Here is a 23,732-nt window from a genome sequence, read left to right as displayed (position 1 = left end):
GTAATGAAGGGTGCAGAGTTTAGTAGAAAGGCAGGGTGCAGAGGTCAGTAGTAACGCAGGGTTCAGAGGTCAGTAGTAAGTAACAAAGGGTGCAGAGGTCTGTAGTAAGTGGTGCAGAGGTTAGTAGAAACGCAGGGTGCAGAGGTCAGTAGTAAGTAAAGCAGGGTGCAGAGGTCTGTAGTAAGTAACGCAGGGTGCAGAGGTCAGTAGTAATGCAGGGTGTAGAGAGTAGTAAGTAACGCAGGGTGCAGAGGTCAGTAGTAATGCAGGGTGTAGAGATTAGTAGTAAGTAACGCAGGGTGCAGAGATTAGTAGTAAGTAACGCAGGGTGCAGAGGTCAGTAGTAAGTAACGCAGGGTGCAGAGGTCTGTAGTAAGTAACGCAGGGTGCAGAGGTCAGTAGTATGTAACGCGCAGGGTGCAGAGGTCAGTAGTAAGTAACGCAGGGTGCAGAGGTCAGTAGTAAGTAACGCAGGGTGCAGAGGTCAGTAGTAAGTAACGCAGGGTGCAGAGGTCTGTAGTAAGTAACGCAGGGTTCAGAGGTCAGTAGTATGTAACGCAGGGTGCAGAGGTCAGTAGTAAGTAACGCAGGGTGTAGAGATTAGTAGTAAGTAACGCAGGGTGCAGAGGTCAGTAGTAAGTAACGCAGGGTGCAGTGGTCAGTAGTAAGTAACGCAGGGTGCAGAGATTAGTAGTAAGTAACGCAGGGTGCAGAGGTCAGTAGTAAGTAACGCAGGGTGCAGAGGTCAGTAGTAAGTAACGCAGGGTGCAGAGGTCTGTAGTAAGTAACGCAGGGTGCAGAGGTCAGTAGTAATGCAGGGTGTAGAGATTAGTAGTAAGTAACGCAGGGTGCAGAGGTCAGTAGTAAGTAACGCAGGGTGCAGAGGTCAGTAGTAAGTAACGCAGGGTGCAGAGGTCCGTAGTAAGTAACGCAGGGTGCAGAGGTCCGTAGTAAGTAACGCAGGGTGCAGAGGTCCGTAGTAAGTAACGCAGGGTGCAGAGGTCCGTAGTAAGTAACGCAGGGTGCAGAGGTCTGTAGTAAGTAACGCAGGGTGCAGAGGTCTGTAGTAATGCAGGGTGTAGAGATTAGTAGTAAGTAACGCAGGGTGCAGAGATCAGTAGTAAGTAACGAAGGGTGCAGAGGTCTGTAGTAAGTAACGCAGGGTGCAGAGGTCAGTAGTAATGCAGGGTGTAGAGATTAGTAGTAAGTAACGCAGGGTGCAGAGGTCCGTAGTAAGTAACGCAGGGTGCAGAGATTAGTAGTAAGTAACGCAGGGTGCAGAGGTCAGTAGTAAGTAACGCAGGGTGCAGAGGTCTGTAGTAAGTAACGCAGGGTGCAGAGGTCAGTAGTATGTAATGCGCAGGGTGCAGTGGTCAGTAGTAAGTAACGCAGGGTGCAGAGATTAGTAGTAAGTAACGCAGGGTGCAGAGATTAGTAGTAAGTAACGCAGGGGGCAGAGGTCAGTAGTATGTAACGCAGGGTGCAGAGGTCAGTAGTAAGTAAAGCAGGGTGCAGAGGTCAGTAGTATGTAACGCAGGGTGCAGAGGTCTGTAGTAAGTAACGCAGGATGTAGAGATTAGTAGTAAGTAACGCAGGGTGTAGAGGTCTGTAGTAAGTAACGCAGGGTGCAGAGGTCTGTAGTAAGTAACGCAGGATGTAGAGATTAGTAGTAAGTAACGCAGGGTGTAGAGGTCTGTAGTAAGTAACGCAGGGTGCAGAGGTCAGTAGTAATGCAGGGTGTAGAGGTCAGTATTAAGTAACGAAGGGTGCAGAGGTCAGTAGTAATGCAGGGTGTAGAGATCAGTAGTAAGTAACGCAGGGTGCAGAGGTCAGTAGTAAGTAACGCAGGGTGCAGAGGTCAGTAGTAAGTAACGCATGGTGCAGAGGTGAGTAGTAAGTAACGCAGGGTTCAGAGGTCAGTAGTAAGTAACGCAGGGTGCAGAGGTCAGTAGTAAGTAACGCAGGGTGCAGAGGTCAGTAGTAAGTAACGCAGGGTGCAGTGGTCAGTAGTAAGTAACGCAGGGTGCAGAGGTCAGTAGTAAGTAACGCAGGGTGCAGAGGTCAGTAGTAAGTAACGCAGGGTGCAGAGGTCAGTAGTAAGTAACGCAGGGTGCAGAGGTCTGTAGTAAGTAACGCAGGGTGCAGAGGTCAGTAGTAAGTAACGCAGGGTGCAGTGGTCAGTAGTAAGTAACGCAGGGTGCAGAGGTCAGTAGTAAGTAACGCAGGGTGCAGAGGTCAGTAGTAAGTAACGCAGGGTGCAGAGGTCAGTAGTAAGTAACGCAGGGTGCAGAGGTCTGTAGTAAGTAACGCAGGGTGCAGAGGTCTGTAGTAAGTAACGCAGGGTGCAGAGGTCTGTAGTAATGCAGGGTGCAGAGGTCAGTAGTAAGTAACGCAGGGTGCAGAGGTCAGTAGTAATGCAGGGTGCAGAGGTCAGTAGTAAGTAACGCAGGGTGCAGAGGTCAGTAGTAATGCAGGGTGCAGAGGTCAGTAGTAAGTAACGCAGGGTGCAGAGGTCAGTAGTAATGCAGGGTGCAGAGGTCAGTAGTAACGCAGGGTGTAGAGATTAGTAGTAGGTAACGAAGGGTGCAGAGGTCAATCCCATAGCACAAATCCCCCTCCCTTCTGGAAATTTACTCATAGACTAAGGTGACCAGATTTTAAAGATAAAATCCGGGGACATTTTCTTTTACTAGTAATGGTGGCAATGGGTGACTAGCGGGACGGTGATATTGTGGCGGACAAATCGGACACTAACTGTCACTTTCGAGTATTCCTTGTCCTGCGGGACTATGTGACATGGAAGGAGTTAATAGAGCCAGCATTGTAAAGCTCAGAACTTCCATTACACGCATTTCTCTTGTTGGCTCCGACTCCACTGCTTCACTCCACTGCTTCACTCCACTACTCAGCCATAAGCGGTTTTGAAAATGTTGTGACTGCCAAAACATGGAGGTCAGCTGGAGGGGAGGCGTGTCATTCCTGGAGAAGAATCCTGAGATTACTACGAGGTCTTCTGCTACGAGAAGAGAGAGACTCCACTTATCAGCAATGTTTATAGGCAGCAGAAACGTTCCTTGCTACAACCTTCATCATGCATGATCGCTCTTCACTTTACTGCAAGCAAAACTACAAGCAGTGCAAGTATTGGAATTTGACTTGATATCAGCCTCTTGCAGTCACTGCACAGCAGAGTTGCTTCTAGTAAAGAAAGAAGCAGCACAAGGAGAAAATCAGTGGATGTGCTGACCTGACAAGGAACCTGCTGATAGGAGGAGAGAGCGGAGTGACAGGGAGATGATCTCATCACTGTTACATCTCTTTTTAATGTCCAGTCAAAGGCTGGGGCGGGTCCATAACAGCCTGGGCTCAGAGGAATTGTTAGTCATCCTTCAGGCCCACAATACTGAGGACAGCTAGTGGCTGAATAGAAGTACTGCAGAAGGCAGCTCTAGCTTGAAGTTGAGTGTTGCAGCAAAATCTTATTTTATTGTGTTTTTATTTTATACTTGTCTGTCTATTTTTTATTTATAATTTCATGTTTTTTAGTATATGAATATACATATAATGAAGATTGTAGTTAGACTTTTACATACATTTTTAAAATGAAGGTTTAGTTGTATTTTACATATATTTTTTATAACCAAGGTTTTGGTTTTTTTTACATATATTTTTTAAAATGAAAGTTTAGTTGTATTTTACATACATTTTTAGAAGTTGTGTGTGTGTGTGTGTGTGTGTGTGTGTGTATATATATATATATATATATATATATATATATATATATATATATATATATATATATATATATATATATATATATATATATATTATCATTTATTTATTTATTTAAAATAAAGGTTTAGTTGTTTTTTTACAAACGTTTCAATAATAAAGGTTTAGTTGTTATTTTACATGCTTTTTTTATAATGACTTTTTAGTTGTATTTTACATACATTTTTATAATGGAGGTTTAGTGGGATTTTATATACATATACTAAAGGTTTAGTTTTATTTTACATTTATTTTTAAAATGAAGGTTTAGTTTTATTTTACATTTTTATAATAAAGGTTTCGTTGTATTTTATATCCATTTCTTTTTATACCAAAGGTTTAGTTGTATTTTACATACATTTTTATACTAAAGGTTTAGTTTTATTTTACATACATTTTTATAATGGAGGTTTAGTTGGATTTTATATACATATACTAAAGGTTTAGTTTTATTTTACATATATTTTTAAAATGAAGGTTTAGTTGTATTTTATAAAAATTTGTATAGTAAAGGTTTCATTTAATTTTACATTTATTTTTAAAATGAAAATGTAGTTGTATTTTATATCCATTTTTATACTAAAGGTTTAGTTTTATTTTACATGTATTTTTTAAATTAAGGTTTAGTTTTATTTTACATTTTTATAATAAAGGTTTCGTTGTATTTTATATCCATTTCTTTTTATACCAAAGGTTTAGTTGTATTTTACATACATTTTTATACTAAAGGTTTAGTTTTATTTTACATACATTTTTATAATGAAGGTTTAGTTTTATTTTAAATACAACTAAACCTTCATTATAAAAATATATGTAAAATAAAATTAAACCTTTAGTATAAAAATGTATGTAAAATACAACTAAACCTTCAATTTAAAAAATATATTTTACATACATTTTTATACTAAAGGTTTAATTTTATTTTACATATATTTTTATAATGAAGGTTTAGTTGTATTTAAAATAAAACTAAACCTTCATTATAAAAATTTATGTAAAATAAAACTAAACCTTTAGTATAAAAATGGATATAAAATACAACTAAACCTTCATTTTAAAAATAAATGTAAAATAAAACAAAACCTTTAGTATAAAAATGGATATAAAATACAACTACATTTTCATTTTAAAAATAAATGTAAAATTAAATGAAACCTTTAGTATAAAAATGAATATAAAATACAACTAAACCTTCATTATAAAAATGGATACAAAATACAACTAAACCTTCATTTTAAAAATAAATGTAAAATAAAACGAAACCTTTAGTATAAAAATGGATTCAAAATATAACTAAACCTTCATTTTAAAAATATAACTAAACTTAAACTAAACATTTAGACCCAGATTCTCAAAGGAGTTACGACGGCGTATCTCCAGATACGCCGTCGTAACTCTGAGTGTGAGGCGTCGCATCTCCACACCTGATTCATAGAATCAGATACGCCTCACAGTTGCCTAGATACGAGCGGCGTAAGTCTCTTAGGGTGCATATTTACGCTGGCCGCTAGGGGCGCTTCCGTATATTTCCGCGTAGAATATGCAAATTAGCTAGATACGCCGATTCACGAACGTACATGCGCCCGGCGTATCGGACCGGCGTAAAGTCCGAACAGTGTCGTAATTTACGTTGTTTGCGTAAGTCGTCCGTGAATGGGGCTGGGCGTAGGTTACGTTCACGTCGCCTAAGCATTGAGCGGGCGTAATTTACATCTACATGGGGTCACGCTTAATTTAAATACATCACGCCCACGACCTGCCTACTTTGAAATACGCGCGCTTACGCAGGCCCATTTACGCTACACCGCCGTAACTTAGGACGCAAGTGCTTTGTGAATACTGCACTTGCCTCTCTAAGTTGCGGCGGCGTAGCGTAAAGAAGATACGCTACGCCCGCACCAAGTTACGTCGCCCTACGTGAATCTGGGCCATAGTATAAAAATGGATATAAAATACACCTAAACCTTAATTATAAAAGTGGATGCAAAATACCTCTAAACCCTTATAATAATAATAATGAATTTAAAATACAACTAAACTTTCATTATAAAAATGTATTTTATATCCATTTTTATACTAAAGGTTTAGTTTTATTTGACATATATTTTTAAAATGAAGGTTTAGTTGTATTTTAAATTCATTATTATAATAAGGGTTTAGAGGTATTTTGCATACACTTTTTTTTATAATTAAGGTTTAGTTTTTTTACATACATTTTTGTTATGAAAGTTTTTTTAGTTGTATTTTATGTACAGTTTTATAATGAAAATGTGGTTGTTTTGTACATACATTTTTGTTATGAAAGTTTTAGTTGTATTTTACATTAATTTTAAATGCAGATTTATTCTACTTTGTATACATAATTTTTTAATGATGGTTTAGTTGTTTTTTTTACATACTTTTTTTTTAATGAAGGTTTAATTATACTTTTACGTTTTTCTTTTCCTTCCTTTCTTGTTCAAGCTAAAGTCACTGCCACCTCCCTCTGATTTGATGGTCATGGAAATACCATGAGGTTTAGTCTAACAACTTTTTCCTGTCCCTACACGGTTCCTGGTCTTGTTTACCGGGCTGTATTAATCTAGTCATCCTCATTCCTGTCTGCCCTCTTCTGACGGAGATATTTGTCATTCTTCTCACCAGACAGCCAAAGCACAGCTAACGGTCTCCTTGTCTTCTCTCTCTCTCTCTCTACACAGGAAAGAAACCGGCAAGATTATAGAAACGTCTCTTTCTACGTTGTTTTGTTTCACGAGGATCTAAACGTTCTCCAGACCCGGCTGAGGGATAGGCTGAGTCTTCTGCTCCCCAAAGCCTACAGAGATCGAAAGACGTGTTGAGAATTACCCTGGAATATCCCTTCTCGGAAGTAGAGTTACTTCATGTGTTTCTGGGATCCAGACTCACGTGGGTGAGGCGGCAGTCGCGGCGAAGGCTGGAATTATGACCAGATGACATCGTTTTGAAGACTCTGGCATTGACTTCCTGTTGGATTTATTTCGACTGAGAGAACAGTGATCGGAACCCATCATGGTGGCCCTGAGGAACAGGAACTTGAAGCTGTTTGCAGTCGCTTTGACCTTTTTTGCCATCACCATCACCTCTGTCTTCTTGAACTTCACCCAGAACTCGGATAAATACTTTGGGCTCTCGGGTCCCTTTGTGAGGTTCATCGCGTCCATGCGGAGGCCGTGTGGCTGCGAGACGTGCGTTTCTGAGGCCGAATTGTCTCCCTGGTTCGATGAGAGGTTTAATCAGACCCTTTTGCCATTTATGACCAAGCAGAACAACTTAATGTCGGAGGGCACATACAAGTGGTGGCTGGTAAGTGCTGTGATTGGGTTTGGGGCCTACAAATGTACTTATAGGGTAAGACTGGCCATACACCTATAGATTATCTGCAGATTTTCTATGGTCAGATGGAAAAAGTGGAACAGATTCCTCCATCTACACTGAACTGTGTGGATGGAAGAATCTCCCACTGACCCAAGCTTCCATATCTTGTTAGTCGGCCCCGTTGGCTCTCACAATACCGGAACATTCTGATTGGGGGCAGGCCAGGGTCGTCGGGAGGGGTTGGCTAGGGGGGGCTAAAGCCCCGAATGTGACCCCGAAAAGCCCCGCGTCTATGGAATGCTGCATTCCATTGTTAGCCAAGAGCTGTCATGGTCAGTGAGTGTATGTAGGTCATTGTATAATGTAGGTCAGTGTATGTAGGTCAGTGTATGTAGGTCAGGCAGGTCAGTGTATGTAGGTCAGGTAGGTCAGTGTATGTAGGCCAGGCAGGTCAGTGTATGTAGGCCAGGCAGGTCAGTGTATGTAGGTCAGACAGGTCATTGTATGTAGATCAGGCAGGCCAGTGTATGTCAGTCAGGTAGGTCAGTGTATGTAGGTCAGTGTATGTAGGTCAGGCAGGTCAGTGTATGTCGGTCAGGTAGGTCAGTGTATGTAGGTCAGGCAGGTCAGTGTATGTCGCTCAGGCAGGTCAGTGTATGTCGGTCAGGTAGGTCAGTGTATGTCGGTCAGGTAGGTCAGTGTATGTCGGTCAGGTAGGTCAGTGTATGTCGGTCAGGTAGGTCGGTCAGGTAGGTCAGTGTATGCCGGTCAGGTAGGTCAGTGTATGCCGGTCAGGTAGGTCAGTGTATGTCGGTCAGGTAGGTCAGTGTATGTCAGTCAGGCAGGTCAGTGTATGTAGGTCAGGCAGGTCATTGTATGTAGGTCAGGCAGGTCAGTGTATGTAGGTCAGTGTATGTAGGTCAGGTAGGTCAGAGTATGTAGGTCAGGCAGGTCATTGTATGTAGGCCAGGCAGGTCAGTGTATGTAGGTCAGTGTATGTCAGTCAGGCAGGTCAGTGTATGTAGGTCAGGCAGGTCAGTGTATGTAGGTCAGGCAGGTCAGTGTATGTAGGCCAGGCAGGTCAGTGTATGTCGGTCAGGTAGGTCAGTGTATGTAGGTCAGGCAGGTCAGTGTATGTAGGTCAGTGTATGTTGGTCAGGCAGGTCAGTGTATGTAGGTCAGGCAGGTCAGTGTATGTTGGTCAGGCAGGTCAGTGTATGTAGGTCAGTGTATGTAGGTCAGGCAGGTCAGTGTATCTTGGTCAGGCAGGTCAGTGTATGTAGGTCAGTGTATGTTGGTCAGGCAGGTCAGTGTATGTAGGTCAGGCAGGTCAGTGTATGTAGGTCAGTGTATGTTGGTCAGGCAGGTCAGTGTATGTTGGTCAGGCAGGTCAGTGTATGTCGGTCAGGCAGGTCAGTGTATGTTGGTCAGGCAGGTCAGTGTATGTCGGTCAGGCAGGTCAGTGTATGTTGGTCAGGCAGGTCAGTGTATGTCGGTCAGGCAGGTCAGTGTATGTTGGTCAGGCAGGTCAGTGTATGTAGGTCAGGCAGGTCAGTGTATGTCGGTCAGGCAGGTCAGTGTATGTCGGTCAGGCAGGTCAGTGTATGTTGGTCAGGCAGGTCAGTGTATGTTGGTCAGGCAGGTCAGTGTATGTCGGTCAGGCAGGTCAGTGTATGTTGGTCAGGCAGGTCAGTGTATGTAGGTCAGTGTATGTAGGTCAGGCAGGTCAGTGTATGTTGGTCAGGCAGGTCAGTGTATGTAGGTCAGTGTATGTTGGTCAGGCAGGTCAGTGTATGTTGGTCAGGCAGGTCAGTGTATGTAGGTCAGTGTATGTTGGTCAGGCAGGTCAGTGTATGTCGGTCAGGTAGCAAAGAAACCATCCTGGATTGCCGCACTCTGTAAAAGCGAATTTATTGCAAAAAATTACACAAAAAAAAAGTATAAAATCCAAACAATGCGATGCAAATGCAAAATCATCCACAAATTAGCCAAAAGTGGACATGCAGGGAAAAAGACTAGCTGACGCGTTTCACATCATGGATAGATGCTTACTCATAAGGTAAGGTCAGTGTATGTTGGTCAGGCAGGTCAGTAAGTGTATGTAGGTCAGTGTATGTAGGTCAGGCAGGTCAGTGTCAGGGAGGCGTGTGTTTAGTGGTCAGCATTGATGGGCACTGGTAAGTCGCACAACCCCACTGCCCAGCCCAAAAAAAAGCCGTGCCACATACATCACCCCCCCCCCCCCTCCCGGTTCTTGGACTTCGGGCTGAAGCCCCTGGTCTTTTTGCCACCTAACACTACGCCCCTGGTGCCGGCATTGTTTAGGTTGAGAGCCAGCAGGGCCGACTAGCAAGATACTGAAGCTTGGCCCAGTGGGAGATCCAGTGGGAGATTCCTCCATCCACACAGTTTAGCGTACATGTAGAAATCTGTTGCACTTTTTCCATCTAACCATAGAAAATCTGCAAACAATCTAGAGGCGTATGGTCAACTTAAATCCTCCTTTGGGGCCATGTTTCATTTTACGCCTGTATCTAAGGTATAACAATAAAAATTGCAACATTCCCCATCTCCCCCACCCCTAAACAAACACTTACCTGAATCAGGGGTTGCTTCTCCCAGCTATCTTCTGTTGAGTTTAAAATTTGGTGCAGGCTCCTCCTGCACAGCCATATCATCCATTTACAGAGATTGTTAATTGAAGACTACAAGTCCCATCTGTCACGGCAGGAGAGGAACTCTTAGATCTCAACGGAGCACAAATTCTATAATGTCACCACACTTGTAGTCCATTGATTACTTCTTCCAGTTCCATAAAGCAAAGGTCCATACTTTCATACGGGCCTGGGACAAGTGGAAGAGTCTGCAGGAGCCTGTGCATTGCATTCATGAACCACTGACCATTTAAAAGCTTGTTTTGCTCTGGCAGTGGACTGTTCCTCAGCCTCATCACACCCAATGAAGGGCTATGCTTGATAACCTCAGATCACTGAATTGTGCCCCATAATGTGTATTGGAGATATAATGCCCCATCATTGGTGTCAGTAAGAGGAATAGTGCCCCATTATAGGCTTCAGTGGGAGGAATAGTGTCCCCATCATTGGCGTCAGTGGGATGAATAGTGTCCCCGTCTTTGGTGTCAGTGGGAGAAATAATGTCCCTGTCATTGGTGTCAGTGGGAGGAATAGTGTCCCCATCATTGGTGTCAGTGGGAGGAATAGTGTCCCCATCATTGGTGTCAGTGGGATGAATAGTTTCCCTGTCATTGGCGTCAGTGGGAGGAATAATGTCCCCGTCATTGGTTTCAGTGGGAGGAATAGTGTCCCCATCATTGGTGTCAATGGGAGGAATAGTGTCCCCATCATTGGTGTCAGTGGGAGGAATAGTGTCCCCATCATTGGTGTCAGTGGGAGAAATAATGTCCCTGTCATTGGTGTCAGTGGGAGGAATAGTGTCCCCATCATTGGTGTCAGTGGGAGGAATAGTGTCCCCATCATTGGTGTCAGTGGGATGAATAGTTTCCCTGTCATTGGCGTCAGTGGGAGGAATAATGTCCCCGTCATTGGTTTCAGTGGGAGGAATAGTGTCCCCATCATTGGTGTCAATGGGAGGAATAGTGTCCCCATCATTGGTGTCAGTGGGAGGAATAGTGTCCCCATCATTGGTGTCAGTGGGAGGAATAGTGTCCCCATCATTGGTGTCAGTGGGAGGAATAGTGTCCCCATCATTGGTGTCAGTGGGAGGAATAGTGTCCACATTATTGATGTCAGTGGGAGGAATAGTGTCCCCATCATTGGTGTCAGTGGGAGGAATAGTGTCCACATCATTGGTGTCAGTGGGAGGAATAGTGTCCCCATCATTGGTGTCAGTGGGAGGAATAGTGTCCACATTATTGGTGTCAATGGGAGGAATAGTGTCCCCATCATTGGTGTCAGTGGGAGGAATAGTGTCCCCATCATTGGTGTCAGTGGGAGGAATAGTGTCCCCATCATTGGTTCAGTGGGAGGAATAGTGTCCCCATCATTGGTGTCAGTGGGAGGAATAGTGTCCCCATCATTGGTGTCAGTGGGAGGAATAGTGTCCCCGTCATTGGTGTCGGGAGGAATAGTGTCTCCATCATTGGTGTCAGTGGGAGAAATAGTGTCCCCATCATTGGTGTCAGTGGGAGGAATAGTGTCCCCATCATTGGTGTCAGTGGGAGGAATAGTGTCCCCATCATTGGTGTCAGTGGGAGGAATAGTGTCCCCATCATTGGTGTCAGTGGGAGGAATAGTGTCCACATTATTGATGTCAGTGGGAGGAATAGTGTCCCTTCATTATTGTCAGTATTATCAATGATCATGTTTCAACATTTATATCAGTGGGAGGAATGGCGCTTGAAAGGAGTACTGAGGAAGAGTGCTGTGATGTTTTTAGAAAACTGTCTACAGAACCCTGCTGGCCCCTCCAATCAGCCATGTATCACCTGCTGGACCCAATATGGCCACCATAGTCACATGGGGAAGCAGCATCCAATTGGATCGCTTCCCCAGTGACCAGGAAACCATAGAGGAGCCATGTTCCGCCTCCAACTACAGCACCACCTGCAGTGGAGAAAGTAGACTGCACCTGCCTATGTGCGGAGAGTGGTGGTCCTAGATGAGGGTCGTCCATGTCAAGCTTGTAGATATCCTTCCTAATAAATTTAGAAGCCAGTGATCCCTCCGGTGTGCAGTTACTTTCTTCCTTGGCACTAGGTCTTAGGGCTCTTGAAAGGAGTACTGAGGAAAAGAGCGGGGGGGGGGGGGGTGTACCGGGGACCTAAGAAGGCAAATAATAAGCAGATCAAATGTGAGCTTTATATCCTTCTTAATATAAAAAAGCAGCAGGGATGGCTGCCTCAGCAGGTATATGGCCTTGTCAACTCACCAACAGAGACAGATAGAAGGAACTTAAGATGGTTAAACTCTTCTACGTCGGGATTGAATGACCCTTTAATAAACATTTGATGAGCTTGCATTGGACACGAGTCATGTCATGGGGAGACTCCTTTTAATTATATGTTCTGATATTGTAAGAGATGATCTCTCTGTGCTCCGTCTGAATATCTGTGTATTCGGCTTCAGGGATTTCTGATTTAGAGAGGGAGACCCATGAGTATATATTTCATGCAAATCAGATTTTTATTGTTTTAACTTTTTAGTTCAATTCTTGTTCCAGAGTCAAGGCACATTTAACCTAGACAAAAAAAAAGTTTAAATCAATTAACCACTTAAGAACCGGACCAATATGCTGCTAAATGACCCAAGGGGTTTTTACAATTCGGCACTGCGTCGCTTTAACAGACAATTGCGCGGTCGTGCGACGTGGCTCCCAAACAAAATTGGCGTCCTTTTTTCCCCACAAATAGAGCTTTCTTTTGGTGGTATTTGATCACCTCTGCGGTTTTTATTGTTTGCACTATAAACAAAAATAGAGCGACAATTTTGAAAAAAATTCAATATTTTTTACTTTTTGCTATAATAAATATCCCCCAAAAACATATATTCCTCAGTTTAGGCCTATACGTATTCTACCTATTTTTGGTAAAAAAAATTGCAATAAGCGTTTATCGATTGGTTTGCGCAAAATTTATAGCGTTTACAAAATAGGGGATAGTTTTATTGCATTTTTATAATTTTTTTTTTTTTTTACTACTAATGGCGGCGATCAGCGTTTTTTTACGTGATTGCGACATTATGGTGGACACTTCGGACAATTTTGACACATTTTTGGGACCATTGTCATTTTCACAGCAAAAAATTCATTTAAATTGCATTGTTTATTGTGAAAATGACAGTTGCAGTTTGGGAGTTAACCACAGGGGGCGCTGTAGATTTTAGTGTTCACCTAGTGTGTGTTTACAACTGTAGGGGGGTGTGGCTGTAGGAATGACGTCATTGATCGAGTCTCCCTATATAAGGGATCACTCGATCGATGCAGCGCCATAGTGAAGCGTTCTTCAGCTCCGGGGAGCGATCGCGACGGAGCGGCTATAAACGAATAACCGTGCCGTCGTCCCGGGTCGCTCCCCGAGGGAATCCGACCACCACATGTAGCGGGGGGGGGGGTCCCGATCGGACCCCCGACCCGCGGAAAGGCATGGACATACAGGTACGCCAATGTGCCTGTACGTGCCATTCTGCCGACGTATATCTACATGCGGCGGTCGGGAAGCGGTTAAAGTGTCTTAGGCTTAGATGACCACAGGGGTGAATAGGCACCAGCACTTACCTCCGCTATATGAGGAATCCCTCTTCAAGCACCCCCTGGGCCTGAAAAAGGACTCAAAGGAAGGCTAACTTTCTAGGCGATAAGAAACGCATAGGCTCAGGCATAGCTGACTTTTCAAAGACACACACACAAAAAAGGGCCAAGATACATCCCTGGGAATTACAGAACAGTTAGCCTAACATCAATAGTATGTAAGCCCTTGTAGGGGCTGATAAGGGACTATATACAAGATTTTGTAATGAAAACTGTATCATTAGCAGTAATCGGCATGGATTCATGAAGAATCGTTCTTGCCAAAGCAATCTATTAACCTTCTATGAGGAGGTGAGCCGCCATCTAGATAAAGGAAGGCCCGTAGACGTGGTGTATCTGGATTTTGCTAAAGCATTTGACACAGTTCCCCATAAACGTTTACTGTAGAAAGTAAGGTCCGTTGGCATGGACCATAGGGTGAGTACATGGATTGAAAAATTTCTACACGGGTGAGTTCAGAGGGTGGTGATAAATGGGGAATACTCGGAATGGTCAGGGGTGGGTAGTGAGGTCCCCCAGGGTTCTGTGCTGGGACCAATCCTATTTAATTTATTCAGAAAAAACGACCTGGAGGATGGGGTAAACATATTTTAGCAGAGACCTTGGAGAATAAAATGGTGGTTGTTGCAATATTTTATGTCACACTGAATTTGCGTAGCGGTCTTTCAAACGCAATTTTAAAAAAAATTACACGCTTGCCAACCGCCGCATGCCGGTGTACGTCGGCAGAATGGCATGGCTGCGCATATTGGCATACAGGTACGTCCCATTTAATATGCGCAGCCCAGGGTCACACGCGTGAAGCAGCCGGCGCACTCGCGACTCGGTCGGGTACTCCAGTGACCGTGCCCGCGGGACCCGATCCCCGCCGGTGTCCCACGATCGGGTCACAGAGCTGAAGAACGGGGAGAGGTAAATGTAAACAAACCTCTCCCCGTGCTTCCTAGTCAGACTGTCACTGATCGTCTGTTCCCTGTCATAGGGAACGACGATCAGTGACATCACACGCCAAGCTACGCCCCCACACAGTAAGAATCACTCCCTAGGGCACACTTAACCCCTTCAGCGCTCCTACAGGTTTACCCCTTCACTGCCAGTGTTATTTTCACAGTAATCAGTGAGTTTTTATAGCACTGGTCGCTGTAAAAATGACAATGGTCCCAAAATAGTGTCAAAAGTGTCCGATGTGTCCGCCATGATGTCGCAGTCACGATAAAAATCGCTGATCGCTGCCATTACTAATAAAAATAATAAAAATGCCATAAAACTATCCCTTATTTTGTAGACACTATAACTTTTGTGCAAACCAATCAATAAACGCTTATTGAGATTTTTTTTTTTTTTTACCAAAAATATGTAGAAGAATACGTATCGGTCTAAACTGAGAAAAAAACGATTTTTTATATATATTTTTGGGGGATATTTATTATAGCAAAATTAAAAAAATATTGCTTTTTTTTTCAAAATTGTCGTTCTATTTTTGTTTATAGCGCAAAAATAAAAACCGCAGAGGTGATCAAATACCACCAAAAGAAAGCTCTATTTGTGGGAAAAAAAGGACATCGATTTTGTTTGGGAGCCACGTCGCACGACCGCGCAATTGTCAGTTAAAGTGACGCAGTGCCGAATAGCAAAAAGGGGCCTGGTCCTTTAGCAACAAAATGGTCCAGAGCTTAAAGGGGAGTTCCAGCCAATTTGTATGTTTATTAAAAGTCAGCAGCTCCAAAAAGTGTAGCTGCTGGCTTTTAATAAACAGACACTTACCTGCTCCAGCGACGCGCCGGCCGGGGCTCCGCTCCTCTCCCCCCCTCCCCGGCCGGCGTTTTCATTCTCAGTGTGGGCACCCGGCCGTGACAGCTTTCGGCTTCACGGCCGGGCACCTACTGCGCATGCGCGAGCGGCCTTGCACATGCGCGAGCGGCGCGGCCCGGGGCTGCGCCGTGTAATTGGCCAGGAGATCGCCTAGGACCTGTGACGTGTCCTAGGCGATCGCCTACAGCAGCCCCTTCCTGTAGGCGATTAAGCTTAGTCGCCTACAGGAAGGAGGAAGTGGGACAGGAAGTCCCACTCTTCCTGAAGTCCCCACTCCCCCCCCAAAAAAATTACATGCCAAATGTGGCATGTAAGGGGGAGAGAAGTGGGACAGGCGGAAGTTCAAATTTGGGTGAAACTCCTCTTTAACCACTTAAGGACCGCCTAACACCGATATACGTCGGCAGAATGGCACGGCTGGGCACAATCACGTACCTGTACGTGATTGTTAAATGCCCAGCCGTGGGTCCGAATCTCCGTGACCGCGGTACCCGATCGCCGCCGGAGTACCGCGATCGGTCCCTGGAGCTGAAGAACGGTGAGAGCTGTGTGTAAACACACCTTCCTCGTTCTTCACAGTGGCGCTGTCATTGATCGTCTGTTCCCTGATATAGGAAAAGGCGATCAATAATGTCACACGTCCAGCCCCGCCCCCATACAGTTAGAAACACAAATGAGGTCACACTTAACCCCTTCAGCGCCCCTAGTGGTTAACTCCCAAACTGCAGTTGTTATTTTCACAGTAAACAATGCATTTTTATAGCACTGATCGCTGTAGAAATGACAATGGTCCCAAAAATGTGTCAAAATTGTCCGATGTGTCTGCCATAATGTCGCAGTCACGAAAAAAATCGCTGATCGCCGCCATTAGTAGTAAAAAATTATTAATAAAAATGCAATAAAACTATCCCCTATTTTGTAAACGTTATAATTTTTTTTGTATAATGTGAAATATGATGTTACATCGCGAGAATCGTGTTCTTTTTTTCTAAGCAAAAAAATCGTGCTTCTCATTTTAGCCAAAACCGTGCAGCTCTACCCCCTCCCCCACCCGAACATTCCATAAGTGTTGGCACTATCTTGGTTTTGCCACCGGCACTGTATAGTGTTTCCAGTAATTATTGTAATAGTAATTTGTACAAGATTGATTTTAACCGTTTAATTCTGCTACTCTGTCGTCGGGTAGACACGTAATTAAAACTGTTTTTTTTTTCTTTTACAAAACACGATCTGTGAGCACAAAGGGCCTTTAACCTGACACGGGTGCCCCCCCCAAGCAGAAATCTACCCCTTTCCACCTGTGCCGCTAATAATAGATGTGTGTGCTTTGGGTAATTGGTCGCTGTCACTGACAGAAATACGATGTAGTGTACAGATATGGCCCGGTGTTATTTTAAGTGACGAGGTGACAGCGACATATGGATCTGTATCTTCCCTGTTCTGCCTTTTTGTCGCTACGTCTAATTAAAAACACGCAAAAGGAATGTTTAGCCGCCGCTGTATCTGATTCCGTACGTCGTGCTCCTGACTTCTGAGCTCGCTGTTTTGTCAATTACCTTCACGGTTTTATGATCATATTTCTAAACAAATTGATATTAGCCAAATTGGATACTTAATTTCGTAAAATAAAAGTGTGGAAATTAGTGAAAAGGAAAATGAGTCACCTATGAATGCTGTCGAAACGCATTAGCTCCTGCTGCTTTCCATTCCCAATAATTCCCTTCCCATTCCCTTTTCATATTTTTATTACCCATCAATTTTATTTATTATTTTCTGCTATACTTCTCTTTAAAAGAGACGTGCGCCCAAGAGTTTAGGCTGCTGCTGGCGGGATCGTAAATTCACGAACGTAGTTGCATAATACAGGGCTCGACAAATCCTGGCCATGGCGACTAGAAATAGGGTCCTGGCGACTTGGCTTGGAGCTGGCGCCATCTGGTGGTGAGCCGTTGGTATTACAAGTTATTACCACCAGATGTGTAAGCTGGCGCCATCTGGTGGTGGCCGTTGGTATTACAAGTTAAGCATTACAAGTTAAACAGCAATTCTAATGTCATTTTTCACTATTTTCACTGCCATCTTCTTCCCTCTAATTAGAACCCCCAAACATTATATATATTTTTTTATCCTAACACCCTAGAGAATAAAATGGCGATCGTTGCAATACTTACTGTCACGCCGTATTTGCGCAGCGGTCTTGCAAGCGCACTTTTTTTGGGAAAAAATTACACTTGTTTTAATTAAAAAATAAGACAACAGTAAAGTTATCCCCATTTTTTTTAATATTATGAAAGATAATGTTACGCCGAGTAAATTGATACCCAACATGTCACGCTTCAAAATTGCGTCCGCTCGTGTAATGCCGACAAACTTTTACCCTTTAAAATCTTCATAGGCGACGTTTAAAAAAATCTACAGGTTGCATGTTTTGAGTTACAGAGGAGGTCTAGGGCTAGAATTATTGCTCTCGCTCTACCAATCGCGGTGATAACTCACATGTGTGGTTTGAACACCATTTACATATGCGAGCGCTGCTCACGTATGTGTTCGCTTCTGCGCGCAAGCTCGTCGGGACGGAGCGCGTTTTCTGGCTCCTAACTTTTTTAGCTGGCTCCTAGATTCCAAGCAAATTTGTCAAACCCTGGCATAATATACGCGGTTTGCGTAAGTCGTACGTCCGGCGTAAAGTTATTCCCCATATAGGAGGCGCAACTCAGGCAAAGGTATGGACCAGGGAACACAAGCCGTCGTATCTTTTGTCGTTTACGTTGTACGTGAATATGACTAGGCGTAGGTTACGTTCACGTCGTAGGCAGTGATTCGACGTGTCTTAGGCAGTTGTTTCGACGTGATTCTGAGCATGCGCACTGGGATGCATCTACGGGACGGCGCATGCGCCGTACGTTATTTGTAACTTTTATGACGCTCAGTCCTTCATTTACATGGGGTCACGCCTCATTAGCATTGCTCACACCCACTTCCACCTACGCTGGCTTACGCTGAGGAAACCCAGCGTAGATTTGAGAGCGACTGGGGGGCGAGTGCTTTGTGAATACTGTGCTTGCATCTGTGCGCTGCGCCGGCGTAGCGTAAAAGAGATACGCTACGGCGGCATAAATATGTGCCGATGTATGTGAATTCGGGCCTATACATTTTTTGTTGGCTGAATTCCTTTAGATTTACCAAAACCATGAAGTGCAAGCGCCTGCCTGATTGCATACAAAGTGAAACTCCTAAGGTTTGACCTCATATTATATGGTTTTGGTAAATCTGAAGGAAAAAAATCTTCAGAAAATTCTATAGTGTGTATCCAGCTTTATTCTCCCTCACATTCCATAATCATCCCCCTTCCCCATCTGGTTCCTCATGCTTTATCACACATTCTTTGTCTTGTTGCCTACCCTTCATCTCCTTCCCTTTTACTGGTCCCTAACCCATCATCATCCTCTCTTTTCATTTTTCTTTCTTTTAATCACTTTTCCTTTACCCTTATTGAACCTCACCTTCCCTTTTCCTTTTTGTTTACCCTTTGTTGTCTTCCCCTACTCTGTATCACCTTCCATTAACCTTCCCCTTTATCATCTTCCCTTTTCCTAGACCTTCATCATCTTCCCCTACTCTTCATTATCTTCCATATTCTGGTCCCCCTATTCTTCTTCCCATTCCCTTTTTCTTGTTCCCCATTCTTGCTCACCCCTTCCCTAACTAGTTGTTGACCCTTCATCACCTTCCTTTTACTGGTCCCTAACCCATCATCCTCTCTTTTCATTTTTCTTTCCTTTAACCACTTAAGACCCGGACCAAAATGCAGCTAAAGGACCCAGCCAGGGTTTGCGATTCGGCACTGCGTCGCTTTAACAGACAATTGCGACGTGGCTCCCAAACAAAATTGCCGTCCTTTTTTCCCACAAATAGAGCTTTCTTTTGGTGGTATTTGATCACCTCTGCGGTTTGTATTAGACTAAAATGAATTGTATTCATCTAAATGGGTGTAGTTAAATTGTAATGCATTATTTAAGCATTTCTCTACAATTTCCAAACTCCTTATATACTGCTGGAGTGAAAAATCTAATATGTTATTTATGGTATTGAGGTATGAACACGCACTACAGACCAGTGTTAATTTTGGCATCAAATTTCAATTTAGTTTTATTCTTAGTCTTTTGACTAAAATTGCATTTTAGTTTTAGTCCCATTTTAGTCTTTTGACTAAAATGCCATTTTAGTTTTAGTTGTATTTTAGTCATCTCAGTTGTTTTAGTCGTATTTTAGTAGACTAAAATGGTATTAAGTTAGTCGACTAAAATGTTTTAGTCGACAAAACTAACACTGATTGACAGGTGACCAGCAGTGGACCTCCAGACCAAAGATGAGCTTGGGCTCAGTCGAAACCCAGAAGGAAGCTGTTATTGCCAAGCCCAGTGAGCTGCGGCTGGGGCATTCCCACCTCGCAGCTGCAGATCTAGGGGCTAGGATGCTTGTTACATCATTGATCTGATATGGCCACATGGCAATCACAATGGCATTTACCTAATATCCCCATATTAGGTCAATGGTGTCACAAACATCCCCACCCCTTGTTATACGTGCAGATGCGAGGCAGGGAATGGCCCGGCCACACTTTTTTTGGGTCAGCACCGACCGCTTCCTTCCGGGTACAATTGAGCATGGGTTGTAACCAAACTCAAGCTCATCCTAACTCCTAAACTGATTCAAACAGGTTTTGCATTCCCAGTCGACTATGTATGGAAATGCGAAGCCTGTCTGAAACAAACAAAAGCCCATCGACACAGGCCTTAAAGCCCACCAAACCAATTTTTCCTTTCTTGCAGTCACCACAAAATACCCACTGTCAGCTGGAGCCCAAGCTTCCAGGGAGCAATGAGGTCACCCTCTCAATCATGTGACGACAGCAGCATCACATGAGGTGGTCAATATGTTCCCCCATACCCCGAAGCTTTGACTATTTTGTAGATGAAGACGACTACAACTAGGCCTGGGAATGGGGAGAATGACCTCCAAATGTGTAAGAAGTTTGTGTTCCTACATCAGCATCTTCTTCATCGTGATCTCTTGACAGCTGACTATAATCAGGAAGACCCAGGTATGATAGCCGGGTCCTATCTCACCTGAAGTCCGTAGATGCTTCCTTCACAAACACTCTTAGGCCGCGTACACACGGTCGTTCCAAACCGATGAGAATGGTCCGACGGGCCATTTCCATCGGTTCACAGCTGAAGTGGCCTGATGGTCTGATGTGCGTACACACCATCGTTCCAAAAACCGATCGGGTCAGAACGCGGTGACGTCAAACACACGACGTGCTGAATAAAACGAAGTTCAATGCTTCCAAGCATGCGTCCACTTGATTCTGAGCATGCGCGGCTTTTGAACAGATGCTTTCTGTACTAACCATCGGTTTGGACCGATCGGGCAGCGGGCCATCAGTTCAATTTTAAAGCATGTTTTAAAAAATTTGGACCGAAGGACAACAGACTGATGGGCTATACACACGGTCGGTTTGGACCGATGAAACTGAACCTCGGTCCATTCTCATCGGTTTTGTCCGACCGTGTGTACGCGGCCTTAGAAGTGAGAATTGAAAAAAATAATTTTTATCAGCTTAAATATCTTTAATCCCTGCGGTTCCTGCCACCGTTTGACACGTGGCATTTGCCTGCCGAGATTACAATGCTAAGTGTGCATGGGAATATAGTTCCAGATCTTGCATCTACTGGATATCGCATTCCTGTGGAGTGTGGACATAGCCGGCACAATCCCCCACCCTGCCTCTAACAGGAAATGCCTGGAAACAATCACAGGATCGAACCAAAGATAAAAATTATGGCATGAAACAACATTTTTGTAATGATAAATAATCCGTTATTTGGGAGTAGGGGGCCAAGAAATCAGATATTGCTTTTATGTTTTGGCAAGGCTTCGGTATACTTTTCCTCTTCATTTAGTTATTATTTTCTTTCTGTCTTCCCCACCCTGTTTATTTCAACCCTGAATCTACTCTTCTCTCCCTCGTTTTCTCTTTTCTGGTCCCCTACCCTTCATCATATTAATCTTTCTGGCCCCTTGTCCATCATTACCCTCTCTTTTCTGGTCCTCTGTCCTTTGTCACATTTCCTATTCTGGTCACCAACCTTTCGCCACCACTTCATTTTTTTTTTTTTTTCACAATATTTTATTTGTAGAAAAAAGTGGAGGTTTACAACATTGTTGAACAGAGATTTGGGAAAGCACGTTGATAGTTACAATCAATGTTAAAACATTTATGGTCAGAACGAACACGAGTATCTAACTATGGCAAAAGTCAAGTCAAAAAGTCGACAAAACAAGCAACAATTGAGACTTAGGGGGTAATCCACAAAAGGGATACGCCGGCGTATCTACTAATACGCCGTCGTATCCCTGTTTCTATCTATGGAACTGATCCACAGAATCAGTTTACCATAGATAGGCAGAAGATCCGACATGTGTAATTGAATTACACTGTCGGATCTTAAGGATGCAATTCTAGGCCGGCCGTTAGGTGGCGAGGCCATTGCGGCCGGCCTAGAATATGCAAATGAACGCTTACGGCGATCCACGAACGTTCCGACGGGCCCGTCGCTCTAAATCTACGTCGTTTACGTCGAGTTACGCCGCGTAAAACTAGGGCTGAGCCCTAGTTCTCTTAAGCCATGTTAAGTATGGCCGTCGTTCCCACGTCGAAATTTAAATTCTACGTCGTTTGCGTAAGACGTTCGTGAATGGCGCTGGACGGCATTTACGTTAACGTCTAAGCAAATGACGTCGGAGCGACGTCAGTTAGCGCAATGCACGTCGGGTAAGTTACCCGACGGAGCATGCGCAGTACGTCCGGCGCAGGAGCGCGCCTAATTTAAATGGGACTCGCCCCATTAGATTCGGCACGCCTTGCGCCAGACACATTTAAGTTACACCACCGCAAATTTCAAGGTAAGTGCTTTGTGGATCAGGCACTTAGGGAGAAATTTTGCGGCGGTGTAACTTAAATCGGAGGATTTAAGTTGCGCCCGATATTTGTGGATTTGGCCCTTAGGGTCTGGTTGTGTTGGATCTGTTAATGTTCCGTGCTAGCTATAAAAACAAGCCGTCTGTCTATTGCTAGAATGGTTTGGGGTGTGTATCTTGTATATGATCGGAGGTTTAAGAGCTAATATATTAATTATTGTCATTAGGTGTGGTATTTCGTCCATGTAGCACATGACCCGATCTGGTCAATTTTCGATGTTTCATGAGATAGGGCTTTAGTGGGTGCATAAGGTTGGTGAAGCTGTAAACCATAAGAGCGAAAGAAGAGAAAGCGAGTAAAAGTGGGTGGGGAGGGGTGGGGAATGTGGGCGCTTGGCGGGTGAAGGAAGTTTTTAGAGGGGGGTGTACTTTCCAGTCTCCGCCAACCGTCGACCAAAGATTTATGAAATACGGCTAGAACAGCCAAGTCCAAAAGTTTTAGGCATGTATAAAGGTATCTCGAGAGGGGTCCTCCCTCATTCTTCCCTTGTTTAGGAGAGGGAGGACCTTCGTCTCGTATTTAACAATTTTTTTTATTCTTCATTGTCTTCCCTTACTCTACATCACTTTCTCTAATCCTTACCCTTTATATTCTCTTTCCCTTGATCTTCATCATCTTCCATTACCCTGTATCACCTTCTTTATTCTAGTCCTCTGCTTTTCTTCACCTTACCAATTCTGGTTCCCTATTTTTCATTCCCTTCCCTTTTCTGGTTCCCTAACGCTTTATCGCCATTTATTTTCTGATTCCCTACCCTTCATCTCCTTCCCTTTGTTTTTCTGGTCCCCTACCCTTAGGCTGGGTTTACACTGGTTTCCCCCGCATTCATTCTGCATGATAGGAGATTGTGACCGGCTCTCTATGGAGCCGCTTCACATATCTTCATGGTGGCTCCAGAGCGGCCTGCTGTGCATCTTTGGCTCAGTTTCAGGGCTGAATTCAGGCAAAAATTTGGCCCTGAAACGGAGGACGCACTGGACCCCTGCTGCGAGCCGCACCCGGCTTAGATGTGAATCCAACCTTAATCATCTCCCATTTTCATTTTTCCTTTCCCCTAATCTTTTACTTTCCTTTACTGAACCTCAGCTTCCCTTTTTTTATTTTCATTATCGTCCTTTGCCTTCCCTTACTCTACATCACTTTCCGTAATGTTTCCCTGTTGTCATTCTCCCTTGACCTACATCTTCCATTACCCTGTATTACCTCCCTAGTACTTGGCCCCTACCTTTTTTTTCATATTTTCCTTTTTTTATTCTTTCCCTTAATCACTTTTTGTTTTTCCCTTACTGAACTTCACCTTTCATTTTCCATACCCTTCATTGCCTTCCCTTTTACTCTACACTTTCTGTAATCCTCACCCTTATGCCCCGTACACACCATCACTTTATGTGATGAAAAAAAACGACACTTTCTGTGAAGTAAAAAATGACGTTTTTGAAACTTCAATTTTCAAAGACGAAGTTGCCTACACACCATCGTTTTT

The 23,732-nt window shown here is 43.8% G+C and overlaps 1 protein-coding gene across 2 annotated transcripts in view; it reads left to right on the top strand.

The window, feature by feature from the left end:
* The window catches only part of ST3GAL1 (ST3 beta-galactoside alpha-2,3-sialyltransferase 1), a 213,024-nt gene that overhangs the window by 155,715 nt on the left and 33,577 nt on the right, over positions 1–23,732 (top strand). The window contains exon 3 of one of the 2 annotated variants that reach the window (XM_040354996.1): positions 6,471–7,095. In XM_040354996.1, coding sequence (XP_040210930.1) covers positions 6,802–7,095 — 294 coding nt within the window. In that variant the 5' untranslated portion in view covers positions 6,471–6,801. Of the gene's footprint in view, positions 1–6,370; positions 7,096–23,732 lie in introns of those variants that run through there. The other variant, XM_040354997.1, reaches the window with a different exon arrangement.

The sequence above is a fragment of the Rana temporaria genome, chromosome 5 (genome assembly GCF_905171775.1).
Source record: "Rana temporaria chromosome 5, aRanTem1.1, whole genome shotgun sequence".
Lineage (NCBI taxonomy): Eukaryota > Metazoa > Chordata > Amphibia > Anura > Ranidae > Rana > Rana temporaria.
Note: the sequence above shows the minus strand (reverse complement) of the source record. Positions and strands in the feature narration are given on the sequence as shown.